This window comes from Schistocerca gregaria, chromosome 7 (assembly GCF_023897955.1).
Source record: "Schistocerca gregaria isolate iqSchGreg1 chromosome 7, iqSchGreg1.2, whole genome shotgun sequence".
NCBI classification, from domain to species: Eukaryota; Metazoa; Arthropoda; class Insecta; order Orthoptera; family Acrididae; genus Schistocerca; species Schistocerca gregaria.
In genome coordinates, this window is record NC_064926.1 from 480553357 (window position 1) to 480573827 (window position 20471).

The 20471-nt window shown below is 43.5% G+C and overlaps 1 protein-coding gene across 1 annotated transcript in view; it reads left to right on the forward strand.

Annotated features, from left to right (window-relative positions):
* The window catches only part of LOC126281919 (beta-1,4-mannosyltransferase egh), a 250276-nt gene extending 231503 nt beyond the window's left edge, over nucleotides 1-18773 (forward strand). Inside the window, exon 3 of the mRNA XM_049981248.1 lies at nucleotides 18100-18773. Coding sequence (XP_049837205.1) covers nucleotides 18100-18672 — 573 coding nt within the window. The 3' untranslated portion in view covers nucleotides 18673-18773. The remainder of the gene's footprint in view (nucleotides 1-18099) is intronic.
* Nucleotides 18774-20471: the final 1698 nt, after the last annotated feature.

Below are 20471 nucleotides of genomic sequence, written 5' to 3' on the forward strand. Positions count from 1 at the left end.
AAATCGAAACAAATCGCACAATATGAGGCAGTGCGGTCAAATAGTTTGACGGTGGTTCGATGAACCCTCTGCCAGACACTAAATTCTAAATGGCATAGTAATCATGTAGATAAGTGTGCTCCCTTAAATACTTAGGAAGCAGTTAGGACTAGCTATGAGAGTCAAAGCGAGAGATGAAATGCCGAACTGAACAGGCCAGGAAACAGTTCATGAGAATGACAAAATTCGTGACGAGGCCAGGCCTCAGGTTGCAGCTGAGTACGAGATTAATTCTGTGCAGCATAGCGGCCTATTCTCCGTTTTGCTCTATGGGAATGTAAATTCAACTTTGGACTAAGTACTGAAAAAGAAATGAGCCCTTTGAAATGTACCGGGTGATCAAAAAGTCAGTATACATTTGAAAACTCAATAAACCACTGAATAATGTAGATAGACCACTGAATAATGTAGATAGAGAGGTAAAAATTGACACACATGCTTGGAATGACATGGGGTTTTATTAGAACCACCCTATATTGCTAGACGCGTGAGAGATCTCTTGCGCGCGTCGTTTGGTGGTGATCGTGTGCTCAGCCGCCACTTTCGTCATGCTTGTCCTCCCAGGTCCCCAGACCTCAGTCCGTGCGATTATTGGCTTTGGGGTTACCTGAAGTCGCAAGTGTATCGTGATCGACCGACATCTCTAGAGATGCTGAAAGACAACATCACCATAATTCCGGACATGCTTTACAGTGCTGTTCACATTATTTCTCGACTACAGCTATTGTTGAGGAACGATGGTGGACATATTGAGCATTTCCTGTTAAGAACATCATCTTTGCTTTGTCTTACTTTGTTATGCTAATTTTGCTATTCTGATCAGATGAAGCGCTATCTGACGGACATTATTTGAACTTTTGTATTTTTTTTTGTTCTAATAAAACCCCATATCATTCCAAGCACGTGTGTCAATTTGTACCCCTCTATCTACGTTATTCCGTGATTTATTCAGTTTTCAAATTTATACTGAATTTTTGATCACCCAGTATTTGTATCGACGTATCGCTACACATTATAAAACTAAGAGAGATTCAGTACCTGTGACATAATATGAGAGGGGAAGAGACATCAGTTACTTGTTATTATTGAAGGAAAGTTATACTCTAAAAGATCCATTAGGAGTCCGAGAACCTCGTGGCTGAAAAACATTCGAAAATGGCAGAGCTGTTCGTCAAAATCTTTCCATACTACACTATCAAGATCAGATACGTGGATCGCCAACATTCGTTAGGAGGTGGCGTCTTGGAAAAGACGAATCCAATTACCCTGTAGTGTGCCGAATGAGGAAAAAAGCCAGCCAAAATATAAAAACACACACACACACACACACACACACACACACACACACACACACACACTCGCGCGCGCGTACGGCAGCCGCTTGGATCTGCAGCATGAGGTGGGAGCCCTGCGGTAGAAACTAACTGGGAGCAACAAGTAGGTGAGCGTTCGAGGGCGAAGGGCCCTCCGCAGCGATTCTTCTCCAGAGCAGCCCAGCGCCTCTGCATCCCTCCTCCTCCCCCTCCCCTCTCCCACCCCACTCCCTTACTCCTCTCTTGAAGCGGTGCATCAGGTCCTACACTATAGAGACGGGAGTGCACAGTGAAGCCCAGTTGAATATCACATGTTTCTGTGAGAGATACAGTGGGGGAACTGGAGAGAGAGGGTGAGCTTGTTTTACGGATCGTTTCCCAGTTAATTACACTACCGGTGGCAATAACGTTTAGGGATTGAACGGAATACACTTCTAACTTGCAGAAATGGTTGCGTGACACCATTTATGAACTGATATCTTCCTCGCTGTTGTATTATGTCTCTAAGGAAAATACGAGGACGTGCTGAAAAGTAATGCCTCCAAATTTTTAAGTGAAAATATTAAAGCATTTTAAATAAAGTGACTGTTATTAACATCTACATCTTTATTCTTCATGTGTACATATTTGGAGCACTCCGCCGCTAGAGGACTGTAAAATGGTTCAAATGCTCTGAGCACTATAATAATAATGTCGTGTGACGAGGGTCTCCCGTCGGGTAGACCGCTCGCCTAGTGCAAGTCTTTCGATTTGACGCAACTTCGGCGACTTGCGCGTCGATGGGGATGAAATGAGTATGATTAGGACAACACAAAACTCAGCCCCAGCCGGGAATCGAACCCGGGCCCTTAGGATTGACAGTCTGTCGCGCTGACCACTTTTTTTTTTTACCACTCAGCTACCGGAGGCGGACTCTGAGCACTATGGGACTTAACATCTGAGGTCATCAGTCCCCTAGAACTTAAAACTACTTAAACCTAACTAACCTAAGGACATCACACACATCCATGCCCGAGGCAGGATTCGAACCTGCGACCGCAGCGGTCGTGCGGTATCAGACTTAAGCGCCTAGAACCGCTCGGCCACCCTGGCCGGCCTACAGGACTGTAATAGTGTTTCGAATTCGAAGAGATAGTCCACGCATGAAGCACCTTTACCTTGAGCATGACAATGCCGGAACACACACGAACTCTGCGACATTTTCAACAATTCGACGCCTTGGGTTCACTGTCATAGATCATCCTCCATACAGTCCCGACTTGCTCCCATCCGATTTTAATCTGTTTCAAAACTTAAAGAATTCCTTAGAGAACTCTACTTTGATGATGATGATGATGATGATGATGATGAAGTGGTGCAAGCAGAGGTGAAACCGTAACTCCGTCAACAAACATTCTACAATGACGGTATCAACAAACTGCTCTTTCGTTGGGGAAATGTGTTCGTTGTCAGCGTGACTATTTTAAGAAATAAATAGGTGGACATGAAGAATAAAGCTGTAGAACGTTAATAACATTTGATTTATTTAATAAGCTTGAAGAGTTTCCACATAAAAATTGAAAGGCATTACTTTTCAGCACGTCCCCGTACCATTAGAAAGCTCTTCTTTTCTGAATATATTGGACCTGAAATATCAAACGCGTCATGCCATCTGGTAGATTCGCCCATTGTCGGTATAAGGTTCACGATAATAGAGGATCTTGTCTACTATTATACATTTATTATCTCATGTCGTAATCTAATTCCCTCGGCGTCTCCTGGTTTACTTGACTACATATAATTACACTTATTGTAATTACACTTACTGTATTTTTGTTAATGTTCGTATTTAACCTCTGTTTCAATGGAGATACATTCAACTAATATTTCAAGTTCTTCGATATCTCTGACAGAATTATCATGTCCTCTGCAACATCAAAGTTTCAAATTATTTATCCTGAATTTTAATTCCTTTTTCGCTTTTCTCCTCATTTTCCTTCTGTCCCAGTGTACGGATTGAATAACTGAGAATCTGGTACACGTCGCAGATAATCTTTCACTCCCTGTATTTTATTCGAAGAGTGTATTTCAGTCATCTTTTCAAATACTATAAATGTAGGTCCTCCTTTCTCTAATCTGTCTTCTAAGCTAAGTGGTACGATCACCAGTAACTGCATGTTCCTGCGTTTCTCTGGAGCCTAAATCATCTTCCCCAATGTCGGCATCTACCAATCTTCCCGTTCTTCTGTAAATAATTTGTGTCATTATAATCAAACCGGCCAACGGCTTTGCCGCAGTGGTAACACCGGTTCCCGTCAGATCACTGAAGTTAAGCGCTGTCGGGCTGGGATGGATGACCATCCGATCTACCGAGCGCTGTTACCAAGCAGGGTGCACTCAGCGCATGTGAAGCAAACTGAGGAGCTACTTGGTTGAGAAGTGGCGACTCCGGTCTTACAAGGTGACATGCGGCCGGGAGAGCGGTGTGCTGACCACATGCCCCTCCATTTCCGCATCCAGTCACGCCTGCGGGCCAAGGACTGAGGATGACACGGCGGCCGGTCGCTGACGTTGGGACTTCGGACGGAGTTTAGTTTTTATTCAAACCATAACTTCTTAAACAGATAGTTCTGCAAGTTCTGCAATATACACACGTCAGCACTTGCCTTCTTAGATTTATAGAAGGATGTACTAACTAAAATACCCAAGTGTATTTAGCCTGTCGCGTATATCTTTCATACCACGTGGAACAGGTCGTATTTACGAAAAATGTTAATAGTATGAAGCTGGTACCCGCCCATTATTTTGTTAAATTGGGTGAGACACAAGGAAAAAAGTATTCATAACTGTCTTTTATAAAGTCTAATTTTGGATCAGAAGTCAGGTACGTACAATAGCTAAAATATCTGGCACATAGAATAAACTCGTTTAAAAACAGATTAAAATTCTTTCGTCTACTCAGCCCCTTGACCGTACAACCCCTAATCAGTACCACATAAGTGGCAACAAGTAGCTGTATATAAATGTATGCACATATTTGTAACCGTTATAGAAACGAAAAGTATCACATTATTACCGAGCGAGGTGGCTCAGAGATAGAGAAGCTAAGAAATTGTTTTTCTGGAGGACTGGACCTCAAATCGTTGTTCCGGCACCGTGATTCTAATTTTTCCTCGCAAATTCTTTTTATCTTACTCGACTGGATTTTGTAGAAGCATCTATTACATAATACTTCTTTTTTCATTAAGTTCGTTGTGAATGCACAATTACTCTGTTTTATTTCAAATTTGTCTGTGAAGAACTTCTGGGAAACAATGTTATCGTGGTAATCGTTGTCGCACTTACGAGCGAGGTTTGAATAATAGTTTCTTAAATGTTGTGCGTTTACCGGAAACAAGTTTTTTGCTTCACTGTGACCCTGTAATGTCTGTTCGTCACGACTTTTTCGTTATCTGGTAATCTCATTAATTACCGATTGTTGAAAATCATTCCAAGTAACGGGTCGAGATAAATACGTTATCTTGCTATCTGTACTGGTTTGTGTAAACTGTTTTCTGAGAAGTCTCAACAGTTACACAAAACTAAAGGAAGCTACAACCAGCAATGTTACGCATTATTTTCCACGAACTATTGCTTTTGTTTCTTACTGTTTTCTATTTAAGGCTTTCGTTGGCAAAACAAACTTTCAGTTGTCAGCTCGAAAATCAAGCACTGATGAAAAATGTTAATTGATTCTTGTAAGCGACTGTTACTTCGTCACCGATAAGAACAGGGAGAGTATGTTCGCATAAAATGAAGACAAATTATTGAACTATACAATCTCCGTAGGTTTTTGCCATCATTGGTGGTGGAATTAAACGTAAACGTCGTGTGACTAGACCGTTCGCCGGGTGCAAGTCTTCGGATTTGACGCCACATCGGCGACTTGCGTGTCGACGGGGAAGAAATGATGATGATTAGGACAACACAACATCCAGTCCGTGAGCGGAGAAAACCTTCGACTCAGCCAGGATTCGATCCCGGGCCCTTAGGATTGACATTCTGTCGCGCTGACCATTCAGCTACCGGGCGGGGACGGTGGAATTAAATAACATCGATGGAAGCGATTATTTGAAGCCATACTATCAGTTGCGGAGAAACTTTTTTAAACTGACCTACTGAACTATCACCGTAACGGATTTTTGGAAGAGTCGATATTTTTTCCCGTTATACGTCGGGCTAAATGTTACTAATTTGTGGATGATGTGATTTCGAAGTAAAAAATTTCGAAAACAGTAATTTTTGCTACGAGGGGCGTTCAATAAGTAAGGCATCACATTTTTTTTCTGAAAGCAGGTACGTTTCATTCACAATTTCAACACACCATACTATTCCCCCAATCTTCTGGCTACAAAACCCTGTTTTGCAACGTAACCTCCGTTCAGTAGGTTGGCCTTACTGGGAGGGCCTGTATACCCGCATGGTACCACTCTACTGGTGGATGTCGGAGCCAACGTCTTGCTGCGTGAATAATTTCTTCACCATGCACTTACTGCTTCCCGCGGAGTGCATCCTTCATCGGGCCTAACAGATGGAGGGTGTGAGATGTGGTCCGTAAGCTGGATGACGAAGACAGTCCAGTGAAGTTATGTGAGGTGCTTTCGCCGGCGGTTCTAGGCGCTACAGTCTGGAACCGCGCGACCGCTATGGTCGCAGGTTCGAATCGTGCCTCGGGAATGGGTGTCTGTGATGTCCTTAGGTTAGTTAGGTTTAAGTACTAAGTTCTAGGGGACTGATGACCTCAGAAGTTAAGGCCCATAGAGCTCAGAGCCATTTGAAACATTTGAGCTCCTTTAGTACGCGCAGACGTGTGTGAGGCCTTGGGTTGTCGTGAAGTAGTAGTAGTTCATATGCTTTCACACTAAAGCCGTTTCTTGAATTTCCTGAGGGTAGCACTGCTGTGTGCTGCCGCCGGTACGTGAGAGATCGGACAGGTTTGAGCGACCTTGTTGTGATGATGACAAACGCCTCGCCCAACGAATCACCGTGCTTTTGTTCACTGCCAGGTCTCCTAAGACGTTCTGCGATCGCCTATGAATATCTGCGATGTTCTCGTTTTCCGCCGAAGGACTCAATGACGGATCTCCATTTTGAAGGCTACATATAGCGCCGCCAACTATCGGAACTCCATGAAACTACAAGGGCTGAAGTGGGAATATTCCACAATGTCCAACAATAAATTCCGCAGTTTTTTTTTCAACTTAAACTGGCAGAGAAAAAATGTGTTGCATTACTTATTGAACGCCCCTCGTACAATATAATCCAGTGCTGATGTCGAAATCCCATGAAATTGCAGAACGATGCAACACCCAACAAAGGACTTTCTGAGAATGAGAATTTCACTCTGCAGCGGAGTGTGCGCTAATATGAAACTTCCTGGCAGATTAAAACTGTGTGCGGGACCTTTGCCTTTCGCGAGAAAGTGCTGGTTAGAGCACTTGCCCGCGAAAGGCAAAGGTCTCGAGTTCGAGTCTCGGTCCGGCACACAGTTTTAATCTGCCAGGGAGTTTCATAACAGGGCTTTCCGTCTCTCGTCTTTGTTAACCTATGCTTACACGAAAATCGTCACAGAAATTGACTGTTGCCACTTGTTCGTTCCTGAAAATACATACATACTGTTCTGGACTTATTTTGTCAAATACGGTAAGTAGCTGCCCTCTTTATTGTCATTGCCATAGCTAATGTTTTTTTTTTTTTTTTTTTTTTTTTGCAATTGTAATACGTTCGATCATCCAGTGATTACTGTACAAACTACATAATCAAAATATTTCAGAACGCTACTGAGAATGTACGTTTAGAAAAGCTTGGAAGTGTCATTTGCTATCGTTAATTACAAAGATGATGTGCATTAACCTATATCAGTTCATGGCGAGAGTTTCGCAATTATCATTTCTGAGGTTGTTTGTCGGCTGAGCTCTTGGTCACCGGATCGTGCCGCAATGACCCTGATGAGGACGTTGTGCTCCCCGAATAACGGCGTAGTGGTTGTCGCCCGCGGGGCTAACCCCCGGGCTAAGGACAAGCAGTTATCAGTGGTGGACTGTGAAGTGTCCTTAGCGGCTGCACAAAAGGGCAACTGACGGCTACAGATACTACACGCCCGACGCTACAAGGCTCGACTACCAACGTCGGCCCACTTACCGTACTAACAATGAGGCGACTCACGACCGTCGCGAAGACTTGCCTACTTGTGTCTCGTATGCAAACGACCCTTTCCTCTTACTGTATCCGTAGTCTTGACAGCGGAAATCTCACGGCGCGAGCATAGTAGATTTCGCCTTCCTAAACTTCAGAGAGCCGTGTCCCATTATACCACGGTGCCAGGTGGTAACGAAGATATCGTTGTGCGGGATCTCTCCCTAAATACACTGAAGCGCCAAAGAAACTGGTATAGGCATGCGTATTCAAATGTTGAAATATGTAAACAGGCAGGATATGGCGCTGCGGTCGGCAACGCCTATGTAAGACAAGTGCCTTGCGCAGTTGTTAGATCAGTTACTGCTGCTACAACGACACGTTACCAAGATTTAAGTAAGTTTAAACTAGGTGTTATAGTCGGCGCACGAGCGATGGGACGCACCATCTCCGAGGCAGCAATGAAATGGGAAATTTCCGGTCGACCATTTCACGAGTGTACCGCCAATATCAGGAATTCGGTAAAACATCAAATTTACGACATTGCTGCGACCGGAAAAAGATCCTGCAAGAACGGGGCCTATGACGACTCAAGAGAATTGTTCAACGTGACAGAAGTGCAACCCTTCAGCAAATTGCTGCAGATTTCAGTGCTGGGCCATCAAAAAATGTCAGCGTCTGAACCATTCAACGAAACTTCATCCATATTGGCTTTCGGAGCCGACAGCCTACTCGTGTACCCTTAATGACTGCCTGGGGCCATCAACACAGACATTGGACAGTTGATGACTGGAAACATGTTGCCTGGTCGGACGAATCTGTTCCAAGCTGTATCGTTCGGATGGACGTGTACGGGTATGGCGACAATTTCACGAATCCATAGATCCTGCATGTCAGCAGGGGACTGTTCAATCTGGTGCAGGCTCTATAATGTTTTTAGGTGTGTGCAGTTGGAGTGATAAGGAACCCAGCCCCCCTCATACGTCTGGATACGACACGTACGTACCCATCCCGTCTGATCGCATGCATCCATTCACGTAATTCCAGTATGACAATGCGACACACCACACGTCCATAATTGCTACAGAGTGGCTCCAGGAACGCTCTTCTCAACACTTCTGCTGGCCACCAGACTCCCCAGACATGAACTTTATTGAGCATATCTGGGATGCCTTGCAACGTGCTGTTCAGAAGAGATCTCCACCCCTTCGTAATCTCACAGATTTATGTACAGCCCTGCAGGATTCATGGTGTCAGTTCCCTCCAGCACTGCTTCAGACATTAGTCGAGTCCATGCCACGTCTGATGTGGCACTTCAGCGTGCTCGCGGAAGACCTACACTATATTAGTCAGGTGTATCAGTTTCTTTGGTTCTTCAGTATTTATGATTCTCTAATAAGTTTTGTCTGCTACATACCAATTGCAGTATAGTGAACGGCAGATGTTTGACATCAAGTAAAGTAATAGGAGGTGTATTAATAGTGTGCTTCCGGGTGTGTGTGCCGAGACGTTTTCATTTTATGCACAATATTTAGATTACCGACCCGGCCGTATTCTTAGGCTGCTGCGAGTTTTGCTGTTGTGTGTACACTCTGCCTGGACTCCAGCGAGACTGTGAATTATTGTTGATCTCACGCCGTGCTTTTTAGCCGATCCCCGTCGCCCATTACGCCGTTTGATGCGCTTTTGTTTTTCAGAGCTCGCACAGATATTCCGTGAAACGCAAATTCTCTCGACGTTTTCCGACTAGGGTAGCTGTGGTGGCCGAAGAGATTTTAATAAACTGTGTTCCAGCCCCCAAGCGTTATACAACTTGAAACCGTCGTCACTATTTATTAGGTTTTCTGACACCTTAATTACAATTGACTCCTTAATAATGCTGTCACAGGAACTTGGGCTTTCGCACCACGTTACTGGTCCCATCGTATTTTATTTCATGTCTATATTCGGGGCAGTGCTCGGCGATAGTTGATTTGCTTGGTTGTTTTAGTCGGGTATCTCGCTTCCATTTATCCTCGACTGTTGTGATACGATACACAAGCAGCATTGGAGGCCTAGATCGTCTTTAACATTGCAAATAATACTTTTTATTTTAGTTGAAGGGAAGGAAATACATTGGATGCCATGTTTCCGTTAGAAATCTACCGATCTTACCAGGTATCGGGCCAGCGTTAGGTAGATAAGCGAATTTTGGCTTTTCTTCTGTGGTCTACGTCTCAACCTCGTTCTCCGACGTTATTAATTATTATTGCATCGCCCAGATATGAATACCCATTCAGTTGGAACCCTATTCGTAGTTGTAATTCTTCGGCCAGGCTCTCATTGTCCGAAAATGTTCGCTCTCTATGGATCAGAGTCTTTGGCACCGAATTTCCTTGTGACGGATGGTGATGGCTCGTTGTGTGGTGATTGGTCAAAATATTGTACATAAAATGAAAACAACAGCTCGGCAGAACACGCGGAAGCACTCTGTTTTGATCATTAAAATTAATCAAAACCTGAGAGATCACAATGTGAGGCGTTGCACAGTCAGGCATAAGATGTACACTAGCCTTCTCGACGTACGTAAACTATTTATCCGGTGGATCAAGATAACTGCTCACTGATCGATGCAATTCTGGGAAAGCTATCGTAACGGAGTGCAGAATGACATTAAGAACATCTCTCCTTGGTGTTTTGAGTTGCACCTCTAGTTACATGTGAATAAATTAAAGACAATGCTCACAACGAAAGCAGAGAATCCGATAGTATTGGAATAAAAGAACAGTGTTAAACGTCTGGGGCCTATCTATCACAACATTCAAATGCTTAGAGGTGATACAGAGAAGCGGTGTGAATTGAGCGGGATACGTGCAGTCAGTTGTACGAAAGGTGAACAGGAAACATACATTTGTTGGAGGGGCCGTGGGAACGTGCGGATCATTCGGAGAGAAAACTATATCGAAGACGTTAGCGTGATAAACTCCAGAATACTGCTATTGTGTTAGAAGGCGTTACGAAGTAGGCATGACAACAGGTATCGAATGAATTCAGAGACTCTTCGCTAGGATGGTAACTGATAGGTTTAGCACATACGAAAGGGTTGCACTGATGCCCGCAGAATATATGTTGGCATATGTGTACCTTTCGAAGAAAAGGGATTTATTCTCGTGAAGCTTTATTCGATAAATTTATGTTATCGGTATCGGAGAAGTGGCTCAGTGCTAAGGTGCTAGATAACAAGTCCAAAGGTCTAGGGTTCGATTTCCAGTCAGTACTAGGATTTTTATCTGTCACTTGCCACTTCTTTCACCTATAGCAATGTTTGTTAATGTGAAAAATTCTTAGCTGCACTTGATTAAGTCCGCGTTAAAATGTAAGTCCCTTATAACTGACTGGGTCAGTCTGTTCAAAGGTCGGAAGAGGGCGCCATACCACTGCTGCCCGATCAAGTGAAATTCGTGCTAGGTGGTTTTAGCCATGTTGCACTTTGGTACTCAGGGCCAAAAGTAAGCGAAGTATACAAAAATTTACCAGTCGCATATTATATACAACGGTCATCCAGAATAGTTTTTCATGACACCGGCACACAGACATTTCTTTGCGAAAAGCGAGAGTGCTTTTGAGAGAGGTGGTGCGACTAACGTGTGCGACCTTCGGCACTTCGTGATTGCTGAGACTACCTGCGTTGTAGCGTCTGTGATTCACCCTTCAGCCAAGTGTGAAATTACGGTAGTGACGTTTTCAAAGAGACTAAATTGAGAGGAATTGAATGTTTTTTACTTACACACACACACACACACACACACACACACACACACACAGAGAGAGAGAGAGAGAGAGAGAGAGAGAGAGAGAGAGAGAGAGATCTGAATCAGAATAACGTTTCCCCTTGACACCGGCGTCGTACGAAAATTTCATGAGAACTCTGTTCGGACTGAACCCACTTACATATCATGTAGAAAGAGGGAACAAGTTTAAAGACTATATTAAACACCTAAAACAACCTAACAATTATCTTAAGACGTCAGTGCAGCTGTGGAGGAAATCAAAAGCGCAAGACCTTCAGCCAGCACAGATAACTTTCAGCTTCACCTTGCTCCATAATTAGTTCTGGGCCGACGCCAGTCGCACCATAGAGAAAAAATTGTCACCGCCGCGATAGAGGCAATTAAATGCAGCCAGCGCCTACGGGTAGGCTTGCTGCACGCCAGTGCTGTGTTGCGGGAGCCCGCGCCGAAGCAATCCTTGGCCCCGCTGACAGGTGTACAAGGGCATCATTAATAAGGGCCGTTGACTGCTGCTTCAGTTTACGATGAACCAAGTCCTCCATGGGTTTTCCATCTCGTGACGCCCTGCTGCAGGCACGGAATACGTTTCATGCCTTGCAGAACTCCGCAAGTACTGGTGACAAGTCGCTTCCACACTGTCTCCGTAGACGAGGTCGCTAACGCAAAGCCGGAGGCTGCCAGTTCGAGCCCTGATGGCAGAAGAATTTTTCACTATTCGTTTGGGAAGGAGAGGACACGTGGTTTGCGTAAAATTTGTTTTTACCCTTTTTGACGTTTGGTTCAGTAAGGCAATAAAATAATCCTATTTTTACACCGACATTACCGCGTCACAACGATAGTGCAAATGGCTCAAATGGCTCTGAGCACTGTGGAACTCAACATCTTAGGTCATAAGTCCCCTAGAACTTAGAACTACTTAAACCTAACTAACCTAAGGACATCACACGCACCCATGCCCGAGGCAGGATTCGAACCTGCGACCGTAGCAGCCTAGCGATTCCGGACTGCAGCGCCAGAACCGCACGGCCACCGCGGCCGGCCACAACGATAGTCTCGGATGTCAGACGAACTACGCAAAACTTCTTAAATCTAGTTGTAAACTTATGTATATCCGTGAATAAGACCGCTAGAATACACAACAAACGTTAAAAAAGAACTCTTAGCATGCTGGAGTAATTGCAGAGCAACAACTTGTATTTACTTTGAGTAGTTTCGGTTCGGGATCCATTTTAGAATCATCGATATATTCAAAACGATATTTCCCAAAACGTAAGAACCATACCAAGATAAGTTACAAAGCACACAGATGACGGTGTGTATGTTCTGTAACTGCTCGTATGCTATTTGGTGTACATACATGTTTGTTACCTTGTCATGGTTCTTATATTTTGGGAAATACCATTTGACTATTTGTATGATTTGAAAGCAGGTCCCGACCCGAAAATTTGTAACTTTGGTTTGGACGCTCACCTCCGCGTAGAACCGAAAGACTTTTCACGTGTTGTATTGCTATCAGTGCCACACAGACAAATTTCGTCGCGTGGAAGCTTAAAACTAAGACATCACACGTTAAAAATATTGCCTGCTTTGCCAGATAACTTCGTTGTAATAATTCATTCTACAACGCTTTAATTCAAACGAATTGTACGACTTCATTGCAGGTTTTTTAATTATTTTTTTTACCACCCCTATTGGTGTCTAGTTCCTAAACATTCAATTGTGCTACAGTGTGCTGTTTTATATCCCAGATCTCTCCATAGTGTATCTCGGATTGAGATCATGTAGCTGTTGCAGTTCCGCCGTCAAATGGGGACGCTAAACTTGGTGGCGCCTCTCTGTTACTGTGGCGAGGAGTAGACTCTGTGCCGGCAACGCATTTCCATTACCTTCCCTTTCTTTTATTCCGTATCAGCTATAACAATGTACGTCAGTGTTACCTGCACGCATCTAAGATTAAACACCACACCATTCATAATTGATAAAGTAAGCATATCTGCAGTGCCTCGATGCTCATTGAAGAGTATGGGTCTTGCTGAGTTATTTATCATGGGCGAAGATGATTTTCTGGCTGCTAGCCTTGTTTCTGCCACTGCAACGAACTCGAGTGGAGGAAAGTCATATGCGCCACCAGTGTATGAATCGTACGTAAGCTTTGTTCTGCGTGTTACCATATTTTCATATTGTTCTAATCTGAGGCGAAAATTGGGAGCAAGCCGACATTTGCCTAGTCGAACGCGGGGAACACCCTAAAATTAAAAGGTTACATTTCTATTTCTTATCAGTTTAATAAGTCACAGCTGCAAAATACTAACGCGAATTCTTTACAGACGAATGGAAAAACTGGTAGATGCGGACCTCGGAGAGGATCAGTTTGGATTCCGTCGAAATGTTGGAACACGTGAGGCAATACTGACCTTACGACTTATCTTAGAAGAAAGATTAAGAAAAGGCAAACCTACGTTTCTAGCATTTGTAGACTTAGAGAAAGCTTTTGACAATGTTGACTGGAATACTCTTTCAAATTCTGAAGGTGGCAGGGGTAAAATACAGGGAGCGAAAGGCTATATACAATTTGTACAGAAACCAGATAGCAGTCATAAGAGTCGAGGGGCATGAAACGGAAGCAGTGGTTGGGAAAGGAGTGAGACAGGGTTGTAGCCTCTCCCCGATGTTATTCAATCCGTATATTGAGCAAGCAGTAAAGGAAACAAAAGAAAAATTTGGAGTAGGTATTAAAATTCATGGAGACGAAGTAAAAACTTTGAGGTTCGCCGATGACATTGTAATTCTGTCAGAGACGGCAAAGGACTTGGAAGAGCAGTTGAACGGAACGGAGAGTGTCTTGAAAGGAGGATATAAGATGAACATCAACAAAAGCAAAACGAGGATAATGGAATGCAGTCAAATTAAATCGGGTGATGCTGAGGGAATTAGATTAGGAAATGAGACACTTAAAGTAGTAAAGGAGTTTTGCTATTTAGGAAGTAAAATAACTGATGATGGTCGAAGTAGAGAGGATATAAAATGTAGACTGGCAATGGGAAGGAAAGCGTTTCTGAAGAAGAGAAATTTGTTAACATCGAATATAGATTTATGTATCAGGAAGTCGTTTCTGAAAGTATTTGTTTGGAGTGTAGCCATGTATGGAAGTGAAACATGGACAATAACTAGTTTGGACAAGAAGAGAATAGAAGCTTTCGAAATGTGGTGCTACAGAAGAATACTGAAGATAAGGTTGATAGATCACGTAACTAATGAGGAGGTATTGAATAGGATTGGGGAGAAGAGAAGTTTGTGGCACAACTTGACTAGAAGAAGGGATCGGTTGGTAGGACATGTTTTGAGGCATCAAGGGATCACAAATTTAGCGTTGGAGGGCAGCGTGGAGGGTAAAAATCGTAGAGGGAGACCGAGAGATGAATACACTAAGCAGATTCAGAAGGATGTAGGTTGCAGTAGGTACTGGGAGATGAAGAAGCTTGCACAGGATAGAGTAGCATGGAGAGCTGCATCAAACCAGTCTCAGGACTGAAGACAACAACAACAACAACAACAACAACAAGCCATTTGAGCAGGATGCATCACAATTACTTGAAAATAAACGCAGTAAATTATTGCAGTAATTGTTTTTAACATTAAAGCCAGAGCTACGCTGCATGGCAGAGTTATAATTGGCCCTAATTTTCATTTCGATAACATCATTTATTGTTATAATTGTAATTATAATTTCGAAGTGTTCATGCTTTAGTAAATGATGAGCGAAGTTTCATAGTAAATCATAACATCGAAGCTGATATATCATCGTAGTGTGGAGCAAAATACAAACCACGTGTTGACTTCTACTTCTCTTTATACCGGTGTAGTGACAAGTTTGTGGCCGGCGAGAAATGTACTGGAAGCAAGCACAATTGTCAGATGCCATGTTCGACAAATGTCGCGCGCCTGCATACCACAAGTCACTAGTTATGTTTCCGAACATTCTAAGTACAATCGTGCAAACTTATACATGAATTATTAACAACATAAATTACAACCATGACGCCATAGAGTTGAAAGATGAACGTAGAATGACAGAGTGACAACATCGATTAAATATTCATTTTTGTTGACCTTCGTCTGTGTTTCACCAAGAGAGGTACAGGTCACGGCGTAAGCCTGTCCTCAAGCGCCAAAGCAAAAACTGTCGCATTGCTCGACGCCACTGCAGAGATGTTTTTCACTGTGCGCGCTGGAGCAGCGGCCGAGCCATCTAGCGACAGTACTGTGAACGACGTTCTGTGTGCGTTAACCATATAGAACCCCCCTTTAAATACCGGGTGTACTAGTAATAATTCTCCGCACCTCAGTTGGTTAAGTGTCATGTTAAGTGCGGGAATTAGCACACGGGTTGACTCCATTTTTCTGTAGTTTTAACTTTCGCCGCGTGAAACTCGTTAACTACTGTGTCACTGGCTAGTTACTACGTTATTGGCTGCGTGTTCTTGGCCTCAGATCTTAATGTTTTTTATACAAATCATACGAAAAGGTTTTAATCGTACGTCCGGTTCTAATAACCATCCTACAAGAATCGGATACCGACCATGGCTTACGATAGCTCCGGCACGCCAACCACGGAAGCATTCTTTGGCAGAACTAGCCCCTATTCTATGTCCAATTCTTTTCAATAACACCTGCCCACGTTAGGCTAAATTTTCCTGCCTGACTCATGTAGTACTGACACCGTCAGAGGGTTGTACGGGACTAAAAGTCCCACCGCCACACCTCCAAAGTGAATTGCAGAGACGCAGTCACTGCCCTGTGGATAAATTTACTGCCTCACCAACACAGTTAGACCGCAATAGACCGGTGATGCTGTATTGTAACATATCACACAAAAAAAATAATTGTACATGGTGGAAGATCTCTTCCAACTGCCATCGCTTCAATCTATCCGTGCGAGAGCGAATACAGGCACTAAATTAGTTGTACAGTGAATCCCGAGATTCAAGTAACTTTGAACTAACTAAAAAGGAACCTATAATGATAACGTTAAAGAACATATGCTGGCAGTGGTGGCCATCGGTATCCAGGCATCGCCGACTTCGTGTGATGACGCTATAAACAAAACGCTGTAATTCTCTAGTGACGTCCCGTTTAAGATCGTCTATTATTAGAGTATTGTCAGCACAATCTTTGCTTTTTAGTGTGCCCCGCAAATAAAAATCACACAGTGATAAGTCCAGAGATCTTGGAGGCGAGAGACTACTGACAAGTCTGTCTACTTGGAACACGTTGCTGATGTGGGCCATACTACGGTTGGATGTATAAACGGTTACTCCATCTTGGTAGAACACTGCGTAAAACTTACCTGCATTTGTTAATTGTGCATAGAAAGAGTTCTAGACCTCTGACAATGTACAAGGTATAATTGAAAAATATGGGGGCGAATAATGCGGAAGCCGGACAACGCACACCAAACACTATCTTCTCTGAATGGAGAGGTTCTTCTTGCAGAATATGTGGATTGCTTCTGCAATTCTCGGAGTTTACCTAAACTGATAAACGAAACCAAGACTCATCTGACATGAAGCAAAGCAAGGGGCCATTAGCAATTGATGTCTACAGACAGTTACAATACTGAATTGTTTTCCTGATCCTGAAATTTAAACTCTTGCGCTACTCTCACACGATAAGCTTTTAAATTCATATCTTTTAGTAGACGATGTACGAGGTGCACCAATTTGCTGCGATAATCTCCTTGCCAACATGCACGGGCTTGAGAAATGTGTTTATAGTTGCAAGAGTTCTCCCTGTCGGTAGCCTGTTCCTCTGTATTTCTTGAATAGTGCAGGTCTTGGAGAGTTTCCTAGCACGATACGTCTCTTGAAAAAATGTCTTTACATTCCTTGGGACCTGTCTCTTTATAATACTCCACAATATCGATCCGCTGTTGTAATGCAAACTATCCGTTTCTGTAACAACTCAACAACACGAGCTTCTCACAGCTTCTGACCCAACAAACACAGAGTTTCGCGCGCGCGCGCGCGCAGACACACACACACACACACACACACACACACACACACACACACTACCCCCGAACGGGCCATGAAGGCCCAATGGTACCGACGGCCGCCGTGTCATCCTCAGCCCACAGGCTACACTAGAAACGGTCCGGTACGTTTTGTGTAGGACACACTGTACATGCTGCCTGCAGTAGCATTGCAAGTAAAGAACACCATCTGTCTTCCGACGATTTCCATATTTCCATGGATATATTCCGGAGCATTTGCATAACATTCTCGTAGTGACTGAAAGGCAGACACACACCAAAATTTCTCCCCGTCGCTGAGGATTCCAAACTCTCCAATAGTACTCAAGAACAGGTCGCAGAAGTTTTTAGACGCAGTTGCATTACACTTTACGAGAACGAAATCATACTCTTTCCTTATTGAAAAACATTCCTAAAACAAAGAACGCCCGGAAAACAGATATGTGATCGAGAAAACAAAGTAGCTTCATGTCTGACATGCAAATTACAGCGAAAAATGATTTCCGAAATTCGCTTTTCGTCTCAAAATTCTGTGCCACATAAACGTGGTGTTCAAACGCTTGATGATAGCTTGGGCCCTTGATCTTATAGTTGTAACATTTATAGTCGTTGGAAAAACGAATCAGTGTTGTATCACAGAATCAATTTCGTGTACTGCCGTTGGTCACATAAATTTCGTATTGTATGAACGTGTTTGTGTTCATAAAAGGAAACAGCTGTGTTTGAAAGTGTTGGGCGCTACGGCTTCTTTTCCTTTTGCGCAGTTGTTGAGAATGACGTTCTTGCTTGGCAGGTGGGCGCAGAACGGCAGGTGTCCTTCGACAACGGGCCGGACGGGTCCGTGGCGGAAGACTGCTTCTTCGCGATGCGCGCCTACACGCAGGGCTACTCCTTCAATTTCGTGGAGGGCGAGATGTGGGAGAAGTCGCCGTTCTCGCTGTGGGACTTCATGCAGCAGCGGAAGCGCTGGCTGCAGGGCATCTTGCTCGTGGTCCACTCCCAGGCCATCCCGCTGCGGCACAAGTGGCTGCTCGCCGTCTCCTGCTACTCCTGGGTCACCTTGCCGCTCTCCACCTCCAACGTGGTGCTCGCGGGGCTCTGCCCCATCCCCTGCCCACCGCTCATGGACTTCGCCTGCGCCTTCATTGGCGCCGTCAACATCTACATGTACGTCTTCGGCGTCGTCAAATCCTTCTCACTCTACCGTTTCGGCATGTTGCGCTTCCTCATGTGCATATGTGGCGCCCTGTCCACCATTCCCTTCAACATCATCATAGAGAATGTGGCTGTCGTTCTAGGCCTCTTTGGACAGAAGCACCGCTTTTATGTTGTTAACAAAGAGATCCGGCCACCTATAACAGTGTAAAGAAAGTGTGTGTGTGTGTGTGTGTGTGTGTGTGTGTGTGTGAGAGAGAGAGAGAGAGAGAGAGAGAGAGAGAGAGAGAGAGAGAGAGAGAGAGAGAGAGAAATCTGAAACAAGTGGAATATGCACCTTTCTTGGTGCCCTTGTATAATGTCAGTATTTTCGTTGTTATTAGCATGTGCCGGGAAGAAATTGCCCATACCCTCGTGTTATCTTGTGCCAAGTGGCGAGAAGATAAGGGGTTGGTTGATCTCTGCCACCAGGCCATTGACTGCTTTGAGGGGGAGGGGGGAGTTACAAAACCAGCGTCCTATCTTACTACGGGTTGGGGTAGGTACTCCTCATTGAAGAGAATAAACTGGATCTACCCTTTTTCCATTGTTGTTATGTTACATACATGACCTACTGTGCAGAGTTTCATTTAGCTGCATTGTTGATTTTCAACCGTTGTGTAGCTATTCTCTTGTTTCGGACACATCCGAAAGCTGAAGAAAATAAACGTAGTACAGTCACTAAGAAAGGAATACGGTGAGATATGTCACTTGTCGAAGTGTCACTTACCTGTTGCACATCCTCCTGTAACAACTGTTACATTGACCCTCTCGTATGTAGTATTTTTCCCTATATGGGGCGCTGGTTTTCCTCGCAATGTTTACTACTGAAGCTATTTTTGTTGCACCTTTAGTTTTATTGGACAATTTTGTGATCTTGGTTTAATTTTTATGCCTCATATTGAGGCAGAGCACTGCTACGGTGATCGCATTGTCCTAGTCCGAAGTGAGACTGGCCACAGTGATTAGAGCCCTGCGTGTAGTCTCCTCTGCAATTTTTGTTGAAAGATTCCTGTGAGCCTGCCACTTTTTTCCCAGCTTAGCTATTTCCATTAGGCCAGCCAACTTTCCGTAACTGACAGAGGTATTATGTGAAACAGACACTGCTCTGCCGTTTATGATCTCCCGACAGATTACTTTATATCTATCGGTCCTTAAGAGTTGTCGGGGCCACGCACTGCGAACTCGAGATGGTATTTCCCAGTCATTTCTGAATTGTCACTGTCTAATACTGAATGTGATGATTGGGTGATAACTTTGTTCTTAATGTACAGATATATAAATTTGGTGTGAAGTACAAATTGTAATTATGAAAAGTTGATAATTAGATATTTAATAAGTGAGTGGTTTATAAACACTTATCATTGCACAGTTGATTGGTGTTGTTTCATAATTTTAAATTTCACATTCAAATTAAAGATGTACTTAACTTCAGATCTGGCAGCCTAAAACTGCCAGAAGGAGCTGAAACTGTTGTGCAGTTTATAAAGAAGATAATGTTCTCTGATTTTAATTTGGGCAGTAAATGTTATACATCACATTTAATTTTTGTTGTGTTACTACTGAGGCAACTGTGGGTCCCACTTTCATCATAGCTATGTCATGCACTCCATATTTTGTGTACTTTGTGCTACTATACTCAAGAATCTTGTATCAAATGTTAAATATTGATAATAAAAAAAGTCATTTAAGTCTGCGAAAATTAAATTTCTCTTCACCTTGACTTCCGTACCAATTTTGATGTTTAATGTGATTCCAGCTACATTAATTTTCACTTTTTGTTAGTGTGGTTCAGAAACTGCACTGTGCTGCACTCAAGGCATCATAAAAGTTTAACTCTTGGAAATATGATGCAAATTCCTTTAACTTGAAATTTAAATGCTGTATTTATATCAGGAAAAGAAAAGTAATCTCAAACCTAAAAGAAACTGCTACTGACTCTACAATCAAAAATACTACAGTATCCATTCC